The sequence below is a fragment of the Pituophis catenifer genome, unplaced genomic scaffold, assembly GCF_029215685.1.
Source record: "Pituophis catenifer annectens isolate HBS135680 unplaced genomic scaffold, rPitCat1.0.hap2 SCAF_11, whole genome shotgun sequence".
NCBI classification, from domain to species: Eukaryota; Metazoa; Chordata; class Lepidosauria; order Squamata; family Colubridae; genus Pituophis; species Pituophis catenifer.
Window position 1 is genome coordinate 12,303,338 of NW_027256891.1, and position 17,195 is coordinate 12,320,532.

Here is a 17,195-nt window from a genome sequence, read left to right on the forward strand (position 1 = left end):
CAACCCGTATCAACCATCAGCGCCAGTCAATGGTATTTGTTTGTTGGTTTTTTTATTGAAAAGTTTTACAAAATTTTTTTTCCCCCCCTCCATATTCCCCCCACCCTTTTCCCACCCTCCCCCCCAAGACTTCCCAGAGCAAAATAATTGAGGACCCAGTTGTGGGGGCAATAAGCTGACTTTGTATAAATATACAAAAGGATGAAGGCTATTGCTGAGCACATTGTAAGCCGCCCTGAGTCTCCGGAGAAGGGCGGCATATAAATCAAATTTAAAAAAAAAAAAAAAATACAGCGTATTTCAATTAACAATCATAAGCTAAATTAGCCTAACTATTCTTAAACTACCTATTCCCCCCCTGAAACCTTAACTCCACTATAGATAACATAATACTTCTAAAGTAAAATTTAACCTTCATTCATAAGCTATTTGATATTTTCTTGTCTGATACTTATTTTGAATATAATCAATCTATCTTCTCCATTCCGATATGTATCTTTCTTGTGTATAGTCCTTCAAATATAATGAAATTTTTGCCATTTCCGCTAAATTTGCTACTTTCAATGTCCATTCTTCAATAGTAGGCAAAGAGTCCTTCTTCCAGTATTGCGCTACCAACAGTCTAGCTGCTGATATTAAGTTCAAGATCAATTTAGTCTCTAATACTGTACAATCCGTCGTTATACCCAATAAAAACAATTGAGGAGTAAATTTCAACCTTTTTTTCAAAATGTTCTGCATCACCCACCACATTTTTATCCAAAATGCCTTGATTTTCTTACAAGTCCACCATATATGATAATAAGTTGCATCATCACATTCACATCTCCAACATTTAGCTTGCAAATTCGGGTACTGTATTTGTGATACATTTTTAAATGTTCAGTTGACTAAGTTTCATGTTTAATGAATAAAAGAGATAATTTATTATTTATGACAAATAAATAATATTTGTCAGTCATTTATGACTGATTATGATTATGACATCAGTCAATTGCAGGAGGCGGCTTTCCTTGGAACAGCTTCCATCCTGCGACGATATCTGTAATACCGTCAAACATCCAGATCTGCCTATCCCAGCTCCTTGGTATGGACTCGATAGGTAGACAAAAATGCCAAACCCAGTCTGAACATCTGGCTGACTGTGAGATGATTAATAATAATAATAATAAAAACCCCGCCATATTGTGACTAAGCATGATGGCTTAGCGAGTCTCAACTGGACTGTCTTTATAGTTATAGATGATGCTAAAATGATGGCAGCTCACCAGGAAGCGGGCCTGGGATTGGCACCCAAACTTCTCATCTGGGGTTCAAACATTTAAAAACCAACATTTCTAAAGAAGAAAGTTGTGATGGAACGTAGTGAGGTTGAGTAGCACTTGCAATAGACTTATATACCACTCCACCGTGCTTCACAACACTCTCTGGGCAGTTTACAATGTCAAAATGTTGCCCTCAACAATCTGGGCCCTCATTTTACCAATCTGGTAAAATTTTACTTTTAAAATGACAAAGTGGAAGACAAAGCAAGCTGAGAGTGAAACGGGACCATCTAAGAAGCATGGATTTTAATTCGTAGGATGATTTTCTTAAGAATCAGAAACTGATAAGGGTATCTCGAACATTGTTTGAGTGAAATTTACTGGTGAAATTTACAAGGTCTTCTACTTCCCTCTACTGGTTTCATTGAAAAAAATAATCAAATTTATCAAGAGGAAAGTGATTCTGAATCTCTTTTTAAACTCACGCTCAAAGGCAGTAAGAAACAGAACACACAAAGAAAATATGAAAACAGGAATTATCAGGGAAAGCACTTCTATATTTACAAGAGGAACAGAAAAAGATTTATATCTCGATTCAATACTAAACCTATCTGGATGGATACAGGCCAGTTGTTATGAAAATAACCTGAGAAAATTGGAAGCATAAAATATAATAAAATACCTACATGTCATACTGATGTTTTCCTCTTGAAAACTAGCAAACTGTTTGTTCAACTTTTTCCTTAAATCTAATTTAGTGATATCTATGTACATCATCTTATTTACTAGATTGTGTAATTTAACTGCAGCCTCAAGTCAATTTTTTTTTAAAAAAATACTGTATGTATTTAAAAATGTAACACCTAATAAAGTCCCACCAAATAAGTACTTTAAACATTTTTTTCCATTCTTTTGTATAAACTGGCAACCGAACACTTGTAGTTATCTCAGACTCTCCTTCACATCAAACAAAGCCTCACAAAATAAACAAGTTTCAAAGAGTTTTGCATGATATTAGGATCAGGGGTGCTATTCAGCAGGTTCTGACAGGTTCTGGAGAACCGGTAGCAGAAATTTTGAATAGTTCGGAGAACCAGCAAATACCACTTCTAGCTGGCCCCAGAGTGGGTAGGGAATGGAGATTTTGCAGTGTCCTTCCCCTGGAGTAGGGTGGGAATGGAGATTTTGCAGTATCCTTCCCCTGCCACGCCCACCAAGCCACGCCACGCCCAAGCCACGCCCACAGAACAGGTAGTAAAAAAAATTGAATTTCATCACTGATTAGGATCCTTTTTAATTCAAAGAACTTTGCTTGGAATTTGGATCTTTTTTAATTCTTTTGTAAAAAAAAAAATTAAAACAGAATCGTACATCCGGACTTATGAAAATGTAGCTTCCAGTTACATCAGGGGTCAGCAACCTGGGGCTCTGGAGCCACATGAGGCTCTTTGGGCCCTCTGCTGTCAGATGATCCCACCATTGGCTGGCCCTGCCCCTCGCCCTCCCCTCCCAGTCACTCCTCGCCTGGCCTGAGAAGGTAAGGGCGACGGTAGGGGATGGAGAAGTGGCCAGGACAGTGACAGAGATACAGAGAGAGGGGGAGAGAGAGATGTCAAAAGGATTGTGTGGTTCCTGGTGTTTTTTAACAACTGGTTGTCTGCCCTAATGACTGGCTGGGGAGGTCATGTGACTGGTGGAAGTGAGTGACATCGAGTTGGCCATGCCCACACAGGTTTTGTGGCTCCCGGTGTTTTCTTTTCTGTGGGAAACGGGTCCAAATGGCTCTTTGAGTATTTAAGGTTGCAGACCCCTGAATTACACACTGCTAAGAAATCAGAAATCAGAAGTCCATGCGGATTTTATGCAGACATAGTACCAATGGAGGAACACATTCAAAGGGGCGTACGTTCATTCTCTAAGAGATAAAATGACTCTGTGTCTAACCATTAGGTAAAGTAACAGCTTGGGGAAACTCTCTCTTTGCTTCCTCTATGCCATTCTGCTATGAAAAAAAAATTAGGAATGGTAGACTGCCCGATTGTAAAAATTGCTTGTTTTCCTTTATAGCACTTATTTATTTATTATTTATTATCCAAATTTCTATACCGCCCTTCTCCTTTCGGACTCAGGGCGGTGAACAGCCAAAATAAAACATTTATACATAAAGTGCGATTAAAAATAGATTTAAAATAATTAAATTTGGCCCATAGTTTAAAATTTATCAATTTAGAATCCATATCAAAATTTAAAATCAACCATAAAATCATAAAATCATAAAATCAAGAGAGACCGGCTAACTTAGACTTATGTACCGTTTCACAGTGCTTTTACAGTGCTAAGGGGTTTACAGAGCCAGCCTATTGCCCTTCCAAAATCTGGATCCTCATTTTACCGACCTTGGAAGGATGGAAGTGCTGAGTCAACCTTGAGCCGGTTAGGATCAAACTGCTGGAAGTCAGCAGAATTAGCCTGCAATACTGCATTCTACAAGGGACACGGTGGCTCGGTGGCTAAGACACTGAGCTTGTTGATTGAAAGTTCGGCAATTCAGCAGTTCGAATCCTTAGTGCTGTGTAACAGGGTGAGCTCCCGTTACTTGTCCCAGCTTCTACCAACCTAGCAGTTCGAAAGCAGGTAAAAAATGCAAGTAGAAAAATAGGGACCACCTTTGGTGGGAAGGTAACAGCGTTCCGTGCGCCTTTGGTGTTGAGTCATGCCGGCCACATGACCACGGAGACGTCTTTGGACAGTGCTGAATCTTCAGCTTTGAAACAGAGATGAGCACTGCCCCCTAGAGTCAGGAACAACTAGGACATATGTACGAGGGGAACCTTTACCTTTACCTTTTCACCACATTCTAACCACTGTGTCACCAGGTCTTTTTCTGTCACTTTTTTTTTTCTTCAAAATTTCAGCCCTATCAGATTTGGGGCCCACCCATTCAGAATATTTTGTTGTATTAAAATTAAAAATCAATTCAGCAGTTTTTATTTGGTCAGGTTTTTCTTGTGCCGACTCATGGTGAATCACAATTAAACATCCCTTCAATTTCATTAAGCTTCTCTGTCATTTTTACCTGCACCCAAACTGAAGTTAAAACTCTTAGTTGTAAAACTGCTAACTGCAGCTTCACCTGAGAAATGCAAATTGAAGGTGGTATGTTGGAGCCATAAATGCGATTTCAACCCACAGAAAGGAGTGAGAAAAGCTGAAATCCTCTAAATACCAATGTGCAGGGTATTTATATTTTAGAAGAGGAATAGCAGTAGCACTTATATACTGCTTCACAGTGCTTTATAGGCCTAAGCGGTTTACAGAGTAAACCACTCTTGCCCCTAACAATCTGGGTCCTCATATTACCCACCTTGGAAGGATGGAATGCTGAGTCAACCTTGAGCTGGTGAGAATCGAACTGCTGAACGGCTGGCAGTCGGCAGAGTTAACGTGCAGTACTGCATTCTAACCACTGTGCCACCGTGGACTATCTCTTTCAGGAATTGTCATTGCTCTTAGTTTCAGGAGGTGGCAACTGGCCAGCCTGATCTGGGCTTCCAAGCTAAGTAGGCTTAAAAGTTAAGGCACCAGGCTAGAAAGCAAGAGACCCTGAGTTCAAGTCCTGCCTTAGCCATGAAAGCCAGTCCATCTCTCTCAGCCCAATTCATTTCACAAGGTTGTTGTTGCGGGGAAAAGAGGAAGAGGAGGAGGAGGAGGAAGGCGGGCTGGATATGTTCGCTGCCTTGAGTTATTTGTGAAAAAAATAAAGGCGGGATAAAAATAAATAAATAAATTTGGGAGATCACCAGGAAAGCCCATGTCTGTAGGCTAGATTGTTCTGACCTAGGCTTCCCCAAAAAGCACGAAGCAGAGTCCTGGTCCCGACAAAAACCCTTTTATTAAACAAACAGTGAATTCCTCTCTCACCTTCAGCAAAGTCTTTCAAGGGAGAATTTAGTCACAGACCTTATCTGGCTTGGAGAGCTGCCAGGCCGATATCTTCAAAACTTGGCAAAGAGTCTTGGAGTCATGAAGCAATTAAGCGAACTAATTGTCTCCTGCAAACTCCACTCCCCTTTCGCTCCTCTTTTATTCCCTCTGGGCCATTCACCGTCCACCTGTGGCCTTACTCCCAGGTCGACCCTTGTTCTTTAGCTGTTCCCTTCGTCTAGCAACTCTGCGCATGCACACACTGGGAGCAGGCTCCAACTATTCGTCTGCCTCACTGATGTCCGACTCTGAAGGCAGCTGATAACTGGCATCCGGCCCTGGCCCCATCTCTGCCTCCGACGCAGAGCCCTCATCAGAGCCTTCCCCAGACTCCAGGACTGGCCCATGTTCCTCCCCAACCTCCTCACTGTCCGAATCTGCCAGCCGTTGGCGGGCCACAACAATTGGGAAATTGGAAAAACATCCCAGAAGGAAGCGAGAATAAACTTCTCCACAACTGTGAAGAAAAGTAAGTAATAATATTTATTCGGACAATGACCAGCAACGCGAAAATGGCAGAGATTCAAAAAATCATCAGGAATAAAGTTTGAGTTGAAGATATCTTTATCTTACCATTTGTTTTAAGCAGAGATACAAAGACAGAATTGAAGCATACTTCACGGAATACTTCAGACGTATGCTCATGTTTGTTCATTTTCCTTTCTGATATAATTCCATCGATCGCCCCACGCACAGCAGAAAACAATCAGATTCAACAATACCACAATCTTAAAATGACATTTCAAATTTGATGTTTTGGTTAGTTTTCGTTACTGTATCAAGGTATTCCTCTCTATAGGAGTGTCATGTATATTTTTAAGGAAATCTAGGCAAAAGCGTTGAAAAATATATTTTATTCCTTTGGTACTGAACTGTTGCTAGCAATATGAGTTTCCGATTATAAGGACAGCATCAATATTGCTTGATTTTTAGGTGTCATGACAAGTAACGGGCTTTGGAAAGATTCTCCAGTGATGTAATACTGGTGGATACACACACATATTTTATATTATTGATAATTAATGTGACACCAAGTGAATCACGTACACACCATCTTAGGGATTTAATTGCAAACATAATTTAAAAATGTGTTCTATAACTTAAAATTATACAAGCGGTTCTTTCAGTTTGATTACTTGCCGCAACATCCGATAAAACCGACATTTTAATCGTTGAAAAAGAGATCTGCAAAAATATAACCTTCAGCTTCAAAATGTACAATTACGGACCTAGAAAATGCACTTAGGGCACAACACTACTGAGTTAGATGCAATTTGGAAAGCACAGCAAAGGAAGGGGGGGAAAGAGAGACAGGTATTCAGTAGCGCAGGGGTCTCCAACCTTGGCAACTTTAAGACTTGTGGACTTCAACACCCAGAGTTCCTCAGACAGCTTTGCTTGGACTTGTGGACTTCAAGCAAGTCCAGCTTTGCTTGGACTTGTGGACTTCAACTCCACAAGTCCAAGCAAACTTGTTAAGTCCACAAGTCTTAAAGTTGCCAAGGTTGGAGACCTCTGTACTTGTGTGTTATTTAAACATCTTGACAGAAATCCTGGTCAGGCCACGAAATATGTACAGAGAATGCAGCTGGAAGCGTATGTACAACGCTGCAGACGTTGACTCCCCCTCACACTTGATCGCGGAGACGTGCCAGTCTTTGTGAGAGTTCGTCCTTCAGAACAGAGACAGATATGAATATATGATCAAGATACAAAACACCTTAAAAGAGTAACAAATTGAAGGGGTGGAGATCAAATGCTGCAAGTCAAGGTAAGTCTGGGCCAGATAAATGGGTCTGTCACTTAAAAAAAAAAAAGAAGAAGCTTCTGAAGTTTTCTAAGAACTACCGTGTTTCCCCAAAAATAAGACCCTGTCTTAAATTTTTTTGAACCCCGAAATAAGCACTTGGCCTTATTTTTGGGGAGGGCTTATTATTTTGGGGTGCATGGACGGAACCAGAGGAAATGGCGGGGACTGCTGCGCATGCGTTTAAATATTTTCGGGGAGGTCTTATTTTCAGGGGAGGGCTTATTTTAGTGCATGCTCTCAGAAGCCCAATTGGGCTTATAATCAGGGGATGTCTTATTTTAGGGGAAACAGGGTATACAGAAATTCAAAGTGAGCGGCCTCTGGACCTTGTAAATAAATTACTGTATTTTTCAAAGTATAAGACGCTCCAGACTATAAGGCGCACCTACCTTTTTTAGGGAGGAAAACAAGAAAAAAAAATCTGCCTCTGCCTCCCAGCAATTTGCCTCCTTGCAGCAAACAGCAAATAGCCTGTTTCAGTTTCATTTTCAGCACAGCTAGATTAGCACAAGAAAAAAAAATCTGCCTCCCAGCAATTTGCCTCCTTGCAGCAAACAGCAAAGGTCCACGGAGGCTGCAATAGGGAGCCTGAAAGAGTTGATGGTCGGGAAGCCGATCCAACCAATAATCAGATGCTTGTGCTAATCAGGTTGTGCTGAAGCTGAAACTGGCTGTTTGCTGTCTGCTGCAAGGAGGTAAATTGCTGGGAGGCAGAGGCCAAAGGGTTGGGGGTGGTGGGTAGGCGGGGCTACATTCAGTGTATAATACGCACCCAAATTTTCACCCTCTGGGGGGGGGAAGGTGCGACTTATACTCCAAAAAATACGGTAAGCAAATAAACAAGGCCATAAATAAGAAAGGCAATGCAGAAGAAATGAGGAAAGGACAGGAAATTGTTTAAGATATTAAAACTTGCAGATTATTTCATTTTAAGTAATTCTAGCCCCAAATGATAAGAGCAAGCCATATTGGACCTTAGTAAGATATATTAAAAAGTTTAAATATTAACAATATCCCAGCCAATCTTCTATGACACTGTTTCCCAACTTCAGCAACTTTAACATTTGTGGACTTCAACTCCCAGAATCCCCCCAGCCAGCATACACTATAGCAGGGGAGTCAAACTGGCGACTCGCAGTCCGGATGCGTCACGCACAGGCCACGCCCACCCCAGCTCTGTGAAGGGGGAAAAATGTCACGAAACGTCATGTGAAGGCAACGTGACACGGCAAGTTTGGCACCCGTGCACTGTAGTATAAGGGGAGAAGAGAACAAGCCAGGGCAGGCAATATTTACCTGTTCTGTTGAAGCAACACTTGTGCCAACAGAGCCTGTTTGTCCCTGAGGTAGTTCCATATTCAGATCAAGCCTAAAATTCAAAGGGAGAAAAATACAACCAAATACATTAAACATTGGCATTCAGATACGGCATTTCATGTTCGAGGAGCAAACCCCACCCATCTCACTTAAATTAAAAAATAGAGTATACCCGAGTCAAAAGTTATACATTACACTGCACATGCCACAATCAACCCTGTGAAGCTTGGAATATATAAACCTCTAAACCTGAATTACAACAGATCAGGGTTTGAGATAAGCATCGTTTAGGGTGGGGGTAGACTTCCTTCTTGCTGCTTCTATTGTCAAATGTGGACGTTGGGAACTGATTCCAATCTTGTTGTTAACTTATGATCAGAAAAATGTCAATACTTCTGAGAGCATTACAATTCTTCTGCTTTAGGAAGTATTAACAGTAGGTTATAACCTAGTTCAGTTTTCCTCAAGTTGCTACTTTCCAGATGTGCTGAATATCAGCACCTTTAATTCTCCAGCCAGCGAAGCTTGGCCCATGGATGGAACCAGATTAGGGGCAACAAGTTTGATGATGCTATGCCTCTCCATTTTCTCAATCCTGTGGGACTCTATTGAGCTGAAGAAAACCAGGAATTCCTTGCTCCCCCAAACATATTTTTTTCATGTCCTGCATTTATTTCGACTTTTGGATATTCACACACTTACCCAGCTTCATCAGCCATTTCTTGAAGGAGCATATCTACTTGGTTCTAAAAAAAAAAAAAAAAAAAAAAGGCTGCATTAACAGAGGGGTACAATCAAGATCAAGGGAGGTACTAATACCACTCTATAAAGCCTTAGTAAGACCACACCTAGAATACTGCATCCAGCTTTGGTCACCACATTATAAAAAAAGATGTTGAGACTCTAGAAATAGTGCAGAGAAGAGCAACCGGGATGATTAGGGGACCGGAGGCGAAAACATACGATGAACAGTTGCAGGAACTGGGCATGGCTAGTCTAGTGAAGAGAAGGACCAGGGGAGACATGATAGCAGCCTTCCAATATTTGAGGGGCTGCCACAGAGAGGAGGGGGACAATCTGTTTTCCAAAGCACCTGAAGGCCAGACAAGGAATAACGGATGGAAACTGATCAAGGAGAGATTCAACCTGGAAATGAAGAGGAACTTTCTGACAGCGAGAACCATCAGCCAATGGAACAGCTTGCCTTTGAAAGTTGTGGGAGCTTCATCACTGGAGGCTTTCAAGAAAAGATTGGACTGCCATTTGTCAGAAATGGTGTAGGGTCTCCTGTTTAGGCAGGGGGTTGAACTAGATCAGGGGTCACCAACCTTTCGGACCTCAGGGACCACTAAATTCATAATTTTAAATCCCACGGACCACTAATATGATTTTTTTAAAAAGATAAATAGTATTTAGTGCAACATAAAAAATGCAAACAATTTTTCTGCGGACCACCAAAATTTTCTCATGGACCACTGGTTGGTAACCGCTGGACTAGATGACCTATAAGGTCCCTTCCAACTCTGTTAATCTGTTAAAGCAGGCATTATGTAAAAGATTGAGTTACAATTAAGAGGGCAGCAATATGACACAGATAATTACTGGAGATTTTGTACTGAAAGAGTTCTTGGTCACAAGAAGGCATTTGTAATTGTGTGGGGTGAACTTTCAGAGCACTGTGGTTGTTACAACTCTTTTTTTTTTAATGGACTGTTTTAGGATTATAGTAATTTTACTGATTCTTGTGTTGTTCCTTCAGTGCCTGGAAGAACATTCTCAATCCTTCACAGATGATGTCCTTTTTTACTTCCATTTTTCAATCCTAATTAGCACTATTGAGATAAAGAAATGGCTTCCAATGTTTTTCTGCAGACTTCAAAAAAAAAAACAAAAAAAAACCAAAACATCACTTACATAGATTGTATAGAGCCCACCAGTACTTGTAAGAAACTGGCTTTACATCTATTTTTTTTTTTAATTAAAAATATGACAGTTTCTCAACCGAAAACATTGTAAAATTTACTCGGTTCTCAAAGAAAGAGGAGACCCATCATGAAGGAGCAAACTGTCTTTTGAACATTTATCTCACTAGGGCCAAGATACTGTAGTCACCAGAATATATAGCAAGCCAGTGTTTCTCAACCTCAAGAATTTTAAGATTCTTCTTCTTGTGCCATATCCGTCATCGGACGTTGGCAATCATGTAAGATTGGTGGACTTCAACTCCCAGAATTCCCCAGCCAGGTAGCAAATGGAACAATCAAAAAAGTCAATCAACCAATGGAATAGAAGTTGCCTTCAGACGTTGTGGGAGCTTCATCACTGGAAGCTTTCAAGAAGAGACTGGACTGTTATCTGTCAGAAATGGTGTAGGGTTTCCTGCTTGGGTGGGGGGTTGGACTAGATGACCTACAAGGTCCCTTCCAACTCTGTTAACCTATTAAAGTTCTTGAGGCTGAGAAACTTCGATAGAGACTACTGCAAGTGGAAGCAGACATCTCTGCTTTAATGGGTACCTACTTGTGGTGTTGTCAGTGTGGTAGTACTGCTCATGGTGTCTTCCATCTGTGCTGTCTGGACATCTAAGGTTTCAAACTGCTGTTCAAATTTATCCATCAGGGCAGAAATCTGTAGGTAAATAAACGGTTTAAGCAGAAGAGATCAAAAGAGTAGCAGGAAACATTTAAAAATGAACAGCAAAATGTATCCTTTTTTACCTTTTCTAAGTTCATACTTTTCAACGTAGCATCCATTGATTTAACTACTCCAGCCATGGATTTTGTTACCTAGAAGAGAAAGTGTATGATAATCATATCAAGAGAGTTTTCCCATCACCCCCCACCCCTCAATTTCCTTAGCTCCTGTTTCATAACTGCACCTGATAAAAGCTATAGAGAAAGTATTTTTACGATGAGTATGATCATGATTTATGTTCTGCCTCAGCTACGGACCCCAAAGAACACAGCACACACAAAGTTTGTACAAAACTTAATTTACTAAAATAACTCAGTCTTTTTCAAAACAAAGGCTGTTAATAAACTTTCTTAACAGCCTACCAGAATTCTAAGATAAGGTAATCAGTCTTACTAGAGTTGGCAGAAAGCCCAGAAGCAATGTGCAGAGAATCCAGACGCGAAGTAGAGTGAACTAAAGTTGTTCCCTACAAATTGCTTCAGTCGGTGTTCCTCCTTAAATAGGCTAAGGGAGTGGCCAATTAGCCCCAAGCCTTACTCTCGAGGAGACCTCCTCCTGAGAAGCCACTCCTGCCTTTTGGCCGCTCTGCGCACCCGTGCATCGAGGAGAGGCTCCTCCTCTTCCTCCTCTTCACTTAAAGGAGCTTCTGGAGGTTCTGAAGGCCCTGGCTGAATCCCTGCCTTGGGCACCACATCTTCTCCAGCCTCCTCATTGTCTGACTCGAGTGCCAGCTGCACAGGCTGCTGGCACAGCACCACACCAGCCTCCTCGCTGTCAGAATCAGCTACAATCCGCACAGGCCGCTGACGGGCCACAATTTATCACTTATTGCTTGTATCTACACTGAGCGCTTATGCACCAGAGACAAATTCCTTGTGTGTCCAATCACACTTGGCTAATAAAGAATTCTATTCCCATTCCATTCCAAGCTAGAGATCGTCTGTTGTCCCGATGCAGATTTTGGAGTGTTATTATTACATCTGTAGAACTGCTGGTATGTTTTTCAAGGTGAGAAATAACCAAATCTCTGCCATTCATAGCTACCTTGTAAATTACTTTTTAAGGGATACTGGAAAAAGTTATTTTTAGGCTGCATTTTGGTAAGGCGAATAAGTAAAATTTTGTGAGTGGTTTTTTTTTCTGCCTCCATGCTATTTACATAATCTGGCACAGATAAGGGTTAATATTTTAATATTACATTACTCCATGGTATATTTTTTATTTAGATTAGTGTGCCATATGAATACAAGCATAGTTGCTGGTACATCATAGTTTATTGTTAATTTAATTAAGTTTAGCCAGCCAAAGCATCTTCTTCAATCATGAGCAGGATACTCAATGCATTGTCTCAACAGAAGAGAATATTTGTAGCTCAGGGTTGAAATATTTGATCCTTGGTGGTCTCTGAGCTTGGTGGTTTTCTTGCAGACATTTCATTATCCAACTAGGTAACATCATCAGTGCATTGATGCTAGTCTGGTAATGAAACGTCTGCAAGAAATCCACCAAGCTCAGAGAGCACCAAGGACCTTACTAATATTGTCTGTTTGAATAGGATCTAATGTGCTGCACAAATCTAGAGACTGGAGTTCATAGGCCAGGCTGCTGTCTGGCATATTCAATAAACAATAATTAAGCAAACAGTGACTCATCACACTGTATGAGCATAGTCCCAGATTCTTCAACATTTCATGTGGAGAACTTTCTCATTGCTATCTGGAATTGCCATGGATTAAATTTATGGCAGCAAATCTTAGGCATTATCAAATAATGTATGTCAAGTACTCCCCAAGGTTTTTTGCCATGTATGTTCCTTGATAAAAGAGGAGAGCGCCTGTTTGTTCTAGTGGTTAAGGCACCAGGCTATAACTCAAGAAACTGTGAATTCTAGTCCCACTTTAGGTATGAATGCCAACTGGGGACTTTGGGCCAATCACCAGGAGACTGTGAGTTCTAGTCCCATTTTAGACATGAAAGCCAGCTGGGTGACTTTGGGCCAATCACCAGGAGACTGTGAGTTCTAGTCCCATTTTAGGCATGAATGCCAACTGGGGGACTTTGGGCCAATTCCTCTCTCTCAGTTTAGCTCACCTCACAGGGTCGTTAATATGGGGGGAAATAGGAGGAAGGATTTACCATGATGAGTCGTTATTATTATAAGGAAGGGTAAAAAATAAATATATAAATTGCCTGCTCACTTTGCCCATTGTGACGGCCGTCTGCACTCTCGCTGCCACAGCATCTACCCGGGCGCTCATGCGCAGGAAGTTGATTGCTTGGTTCTTCTGTCGGATGGCATTTTCCGCATGGATTCTTGCCACTTCCGTGTTACCCTTCTGAATTGCCTTCAAAATAGAACAAAGGAACACAATTATTCCTCTCTTTTATGGAAAGAAACAAAACAAACCCTAGTGTTTGGTAATCCCGTTCCTAGGAGCATGGAGACTTTCAGGTGAATGAAACTTTATGATGGTTATCCCTGGTGTCTATTTAGGTCAGAGGTCTTCAAACTTGGAAGCTTTAAGACTTATGGACTTCAACTCCCAGAATTCTGGGAGTTGAAGTCCACAAGTCTTAAAGCTGCCAAGTTTGGGGACCCCTGATTTAGGAGCTTCTGTTCTCTCAAATTTAGAAGCCGTTTCTTTTATCCCCAAGCAGGGGATAAAAACCAGCAAACTAATGTGCTGAAGCTGACCAGACTAAGGACGCTAGCCAGATGAATACCTGGTAGGCAGATTTTTTCCCCCCTATTTTCCTCCACAAAAACTAAGCTGCGTCTTATACTCCGGTACATCTTATACTCTGAAAAATATGGTACTTTTTTTGTGGGCGTTCAAAATGAACTGATATTAACATCTTGTGTTAATGAGTTTATCTGCTGTATTATTTTATAATTGATGGTTTCAATGCCTTTTATGTTGTAAGCTGGCCAGAGTCGTTGGATATGAGATAGCAAATAAATTTAATAATAAATAAAATACTGAGAGGAATGAGCTGGTATTGTCATCGGTATCCGGAACCTGAGAAATGTTAGAAGACTGCTGACTAGTTTATTCTCAAATGAATTGTATTATCCCACCTAATGCCTTAATGAGAACATGAACACTGTCAAGTCCAAGTCGGAACTAATGTTAAAGAAACAATTTGTACATATTTGGGAGGCAGAAATTCTATACATTAGTCTGTGAAAACAAATTACTTTTAATCTGTGAGGTGAGTACACAGACAGAAATAAATACTCAATAGCAATTTTTATGTATAATTTTAATGTCATCGTAATAATTTCTCATTTTGTATATAGAAAATATCCATATTAATTACTTACCTTTTTAATTTTGACTTTTTCAACCTTTTCTTCTTTATCACACTTTTTTGCATTTCTGTTAAGCTCCTTGGCAGCAAATTTCAAATTGAAAAGATGCTCTAGATTTCAAGTTAAGTAATGTACTGAAATAAGAACATGCCATGCACATAGCAACCTGAAAAAGGGCTCTCTGGAATTTAAATATTTTACATTTAATATTTAATATTCAGAGGGAGAGAATATTTAGATATAACCTCCCTTTGAATATAGACATGGCCATATTTATTTCATGCCATTTGTATTACTGAGATGTTTTGCTTTTATGCATTTGTCTGGGTTTAATATTTTTGCTCGAGTTTTTTAACCCACTAAGAATCCATGCAAGAAACAAATAATCCTTTTTCTAGCTTAAACATGCCATCAATCAATTAAAAAAACAATTCTAGTTATTATAAGGCAGACTATAAAATGAAAATACTCCCTAGCTTTCTTTAAATATAGGTCAATTAAAGCCACTAATGCATACCTCCATTAGGAGGCTATTTTAATACCAACTTGTGATTAGATATATATAACTGGCAGACAGAGATAGAAAAATGTAGTATTTTCTAAATTTGTAACAATAATTGAAATTCCCTTTACTGAAACCATTATCCATACATTACATATAATCAAGTAAGCACATCCTCATCGGATTTTCAGAGCTCAGTTTACCAAGAACAGAATTCTTTTCAACTATTGGAATCAAGAATAGAATAGAATAGAATAGAATAGAATAGAATAGAATAGAATAGAATAGAATAGAATAGAATAGAATAGAATAGAATAGAATAGAATAACAGAGTTGGGAGGGACCTTGGAGGTCTTCTAGTCCAACCCCGTCCAGGCAGGAAACCCTAAACCATTCAGACAAATGGTTATCCAACATCTTCTTAAAACTAAAACAATTCTCTACCGGTAGGAACTATTGCCGATATACGGAAAGCTCGTGTTTTTTCAGCCACCAAAGATCAAAATAACCAGTTCAAACCCTTTAAAAAAGATCATAAAACTCAACATTCATAATGGTAGGGATATCGGGCTGCAAATATTCATACAACCATTAGGTGATAGAAATTAGGTACACACTATGTTAACTTGTTGTTGTTTACCACCTATTCATTATCTGATTTCCACAGCACACATCTGGTAGCTGTCATTAAAGATGGTTAGGATGACATATCCTTGTGTCCTGACCTAAAGCAAATATGATGTGATTTATCTGAGCAAGAGGTGTACAATCAGCTGTCAAGATGTGGAAACCAAGGTTTATGGTCCATGCACTTCATAACCAACCAGAAGAACAGAAGTAAGATTTAGAATGAAGGCAGCAGAGAAAACAACATTTATATTCTTTTCTCAGATTTTAAAAATATAAAACTAAAGCAAAAGGAAAAAAAACCCAGAAAAACTGAATCAGCTGATAGAAACCAGAAATATCCAAGCATGACACTGTGGTGTGTCATGTCAAGACAAAAACACACACACAAAAAAAAGTCTAACCAGCTGGTCTGGAAGCCCAGCCAGAAGCTGGAAAAAAACATATTTAGCGCTTCATCAAAGAAACCTTAGAACAGGCATATGTTCTCATCAATCACAGCCATAACAAATCTGTAAACGGCAACTCTGAAACTGCAAAACGGAGATGGGGGTGTGCGTCTTTCCATTCTAACAGATTTATTGGGATACACCGTTTCCTGGACTAGTCCATTTTGACAGGCACATGAAAGCGAGCAGATGCCTAGAAGTCAAGAAAGCTCTAACCAATTTAAATAAATAATGCAATTAATGTCCGTTATCCAGATATAAGTAGTCCTGGACAAACCACAGTTCATTTAGTGACCATTCAAAGTTACATCAGTGAAAAAACTGACATGACGGTTTTTCACATTTACAACCGCTGTAGCAATCCCCACGGTCATGGGATTTACATTTGGAAGCTAGACAACTGACTCACATTTACGACGGTTGCAGTGTCCAGGAGTCATATAACCGCCTTTTGTGACCTTCTGACTAGCAAAGTCAATGGGGAAGCCAGATTCACTTAACAACCATGTTATTAATTTAATAACTACAGAGATTCACTTAACAAATGAAGCAAGACAAGTTGTAAAATGGGACAGAACTCACTTAACCAATTTATCACTTAGCAACAACATAAATTTTGGGCTCAATTGTGGTCGTACATTGAGGACTAAAGTAAAGTTAAAGGTAAAGGTTGCCCTCGTACATAGGTGCTGGTCGTTCCCAACTCTAGGGGGCGGTGCTCATCTTGGTTTCAAAGCCGAAGAGCCAGTGCTGTCCAAAGACGTCTCCGTGGTCATGTGACCGGCATGACTCAACGCCAAAGGTGCACGGAACGCCGTTCCCTTCCCACCAAAGGTGGCCCCTATTTTTCTACTTGCATTGTTTACGTACTTTCGAACTGCTAGGTCGGCAGAAGCTGGGACAAGTAACGGGAGCTCACCCCATTACGTGGCACTAGGGTTCCGAACCGCTGAACTACCGACCTTTCGATCGACAAGCTCAGCGTCTTAGCCACTGAGCCACCGTGTACCTGATAAGTTGAGGACTACCTCTATGCTAATGTCAGAAAAATACCATAACAACAACAACAACCTCTTCTTACACTTGTTCCACACATCGAATTCTACAGAAAATCCCAGTCTGCAGTTTGGGGCTCTCCTATATCTATATCTATCTATGTTTTTAATCACTTTTATTATTTTTGCATTACATAAGCCCCTGAGACTCCCAGAGGGGAAAGCTATAACCAATTTAA

General features: G+C 40.2%; 1 protein-coding gene across 2 annotated transcripts in view; it reads right to left on the bottom strand.

The window, feature by feature from the left end:
- Positions 1-5,709: 5,709 nt before the first annotated feature.
- CHMP1B (charged multivesicular body protein 1B) overlaps positions 5,710-17,195 on the bottom strand; it is a 32,428-nt gene continuing 20,942 nt past the window's right edge. For both annotated transcript variants that reach the window (XM_070951947.1, XM_070951946.1), the window contains exons 2-8: positions 14,396-14,493; positions 13,269-13,415; positions 11,094-11,162; positions 10,897-11,004; positions 9,079-9,122; positions 8,356-8,428; positions 5,710-6,922 (exon numbers count right to left, since the gene is read on the bottom strand). In XM_070951947.1, coding sequence (XP_070808048.1) covers positions 6,878-6,922; positions 8,356-8,428; positions 9,079-9,122; positions 10,897-11,004; positions 11,094-11,162; positions 13,269-13,415; positions 14,396-14,493 — 584 coding nt within the window. In that variant the 3' untranslated portion in view covers positions 5,710-6,877. The remainder of the gene's footprint in view (positions 6,923-8,355; positions 8,429-9,078; positions 9,123-10,896; positions 11,005-11,093; positions 11,163-13,268; positions 13,416-14,395; positions 14,494-17,195) is intronic.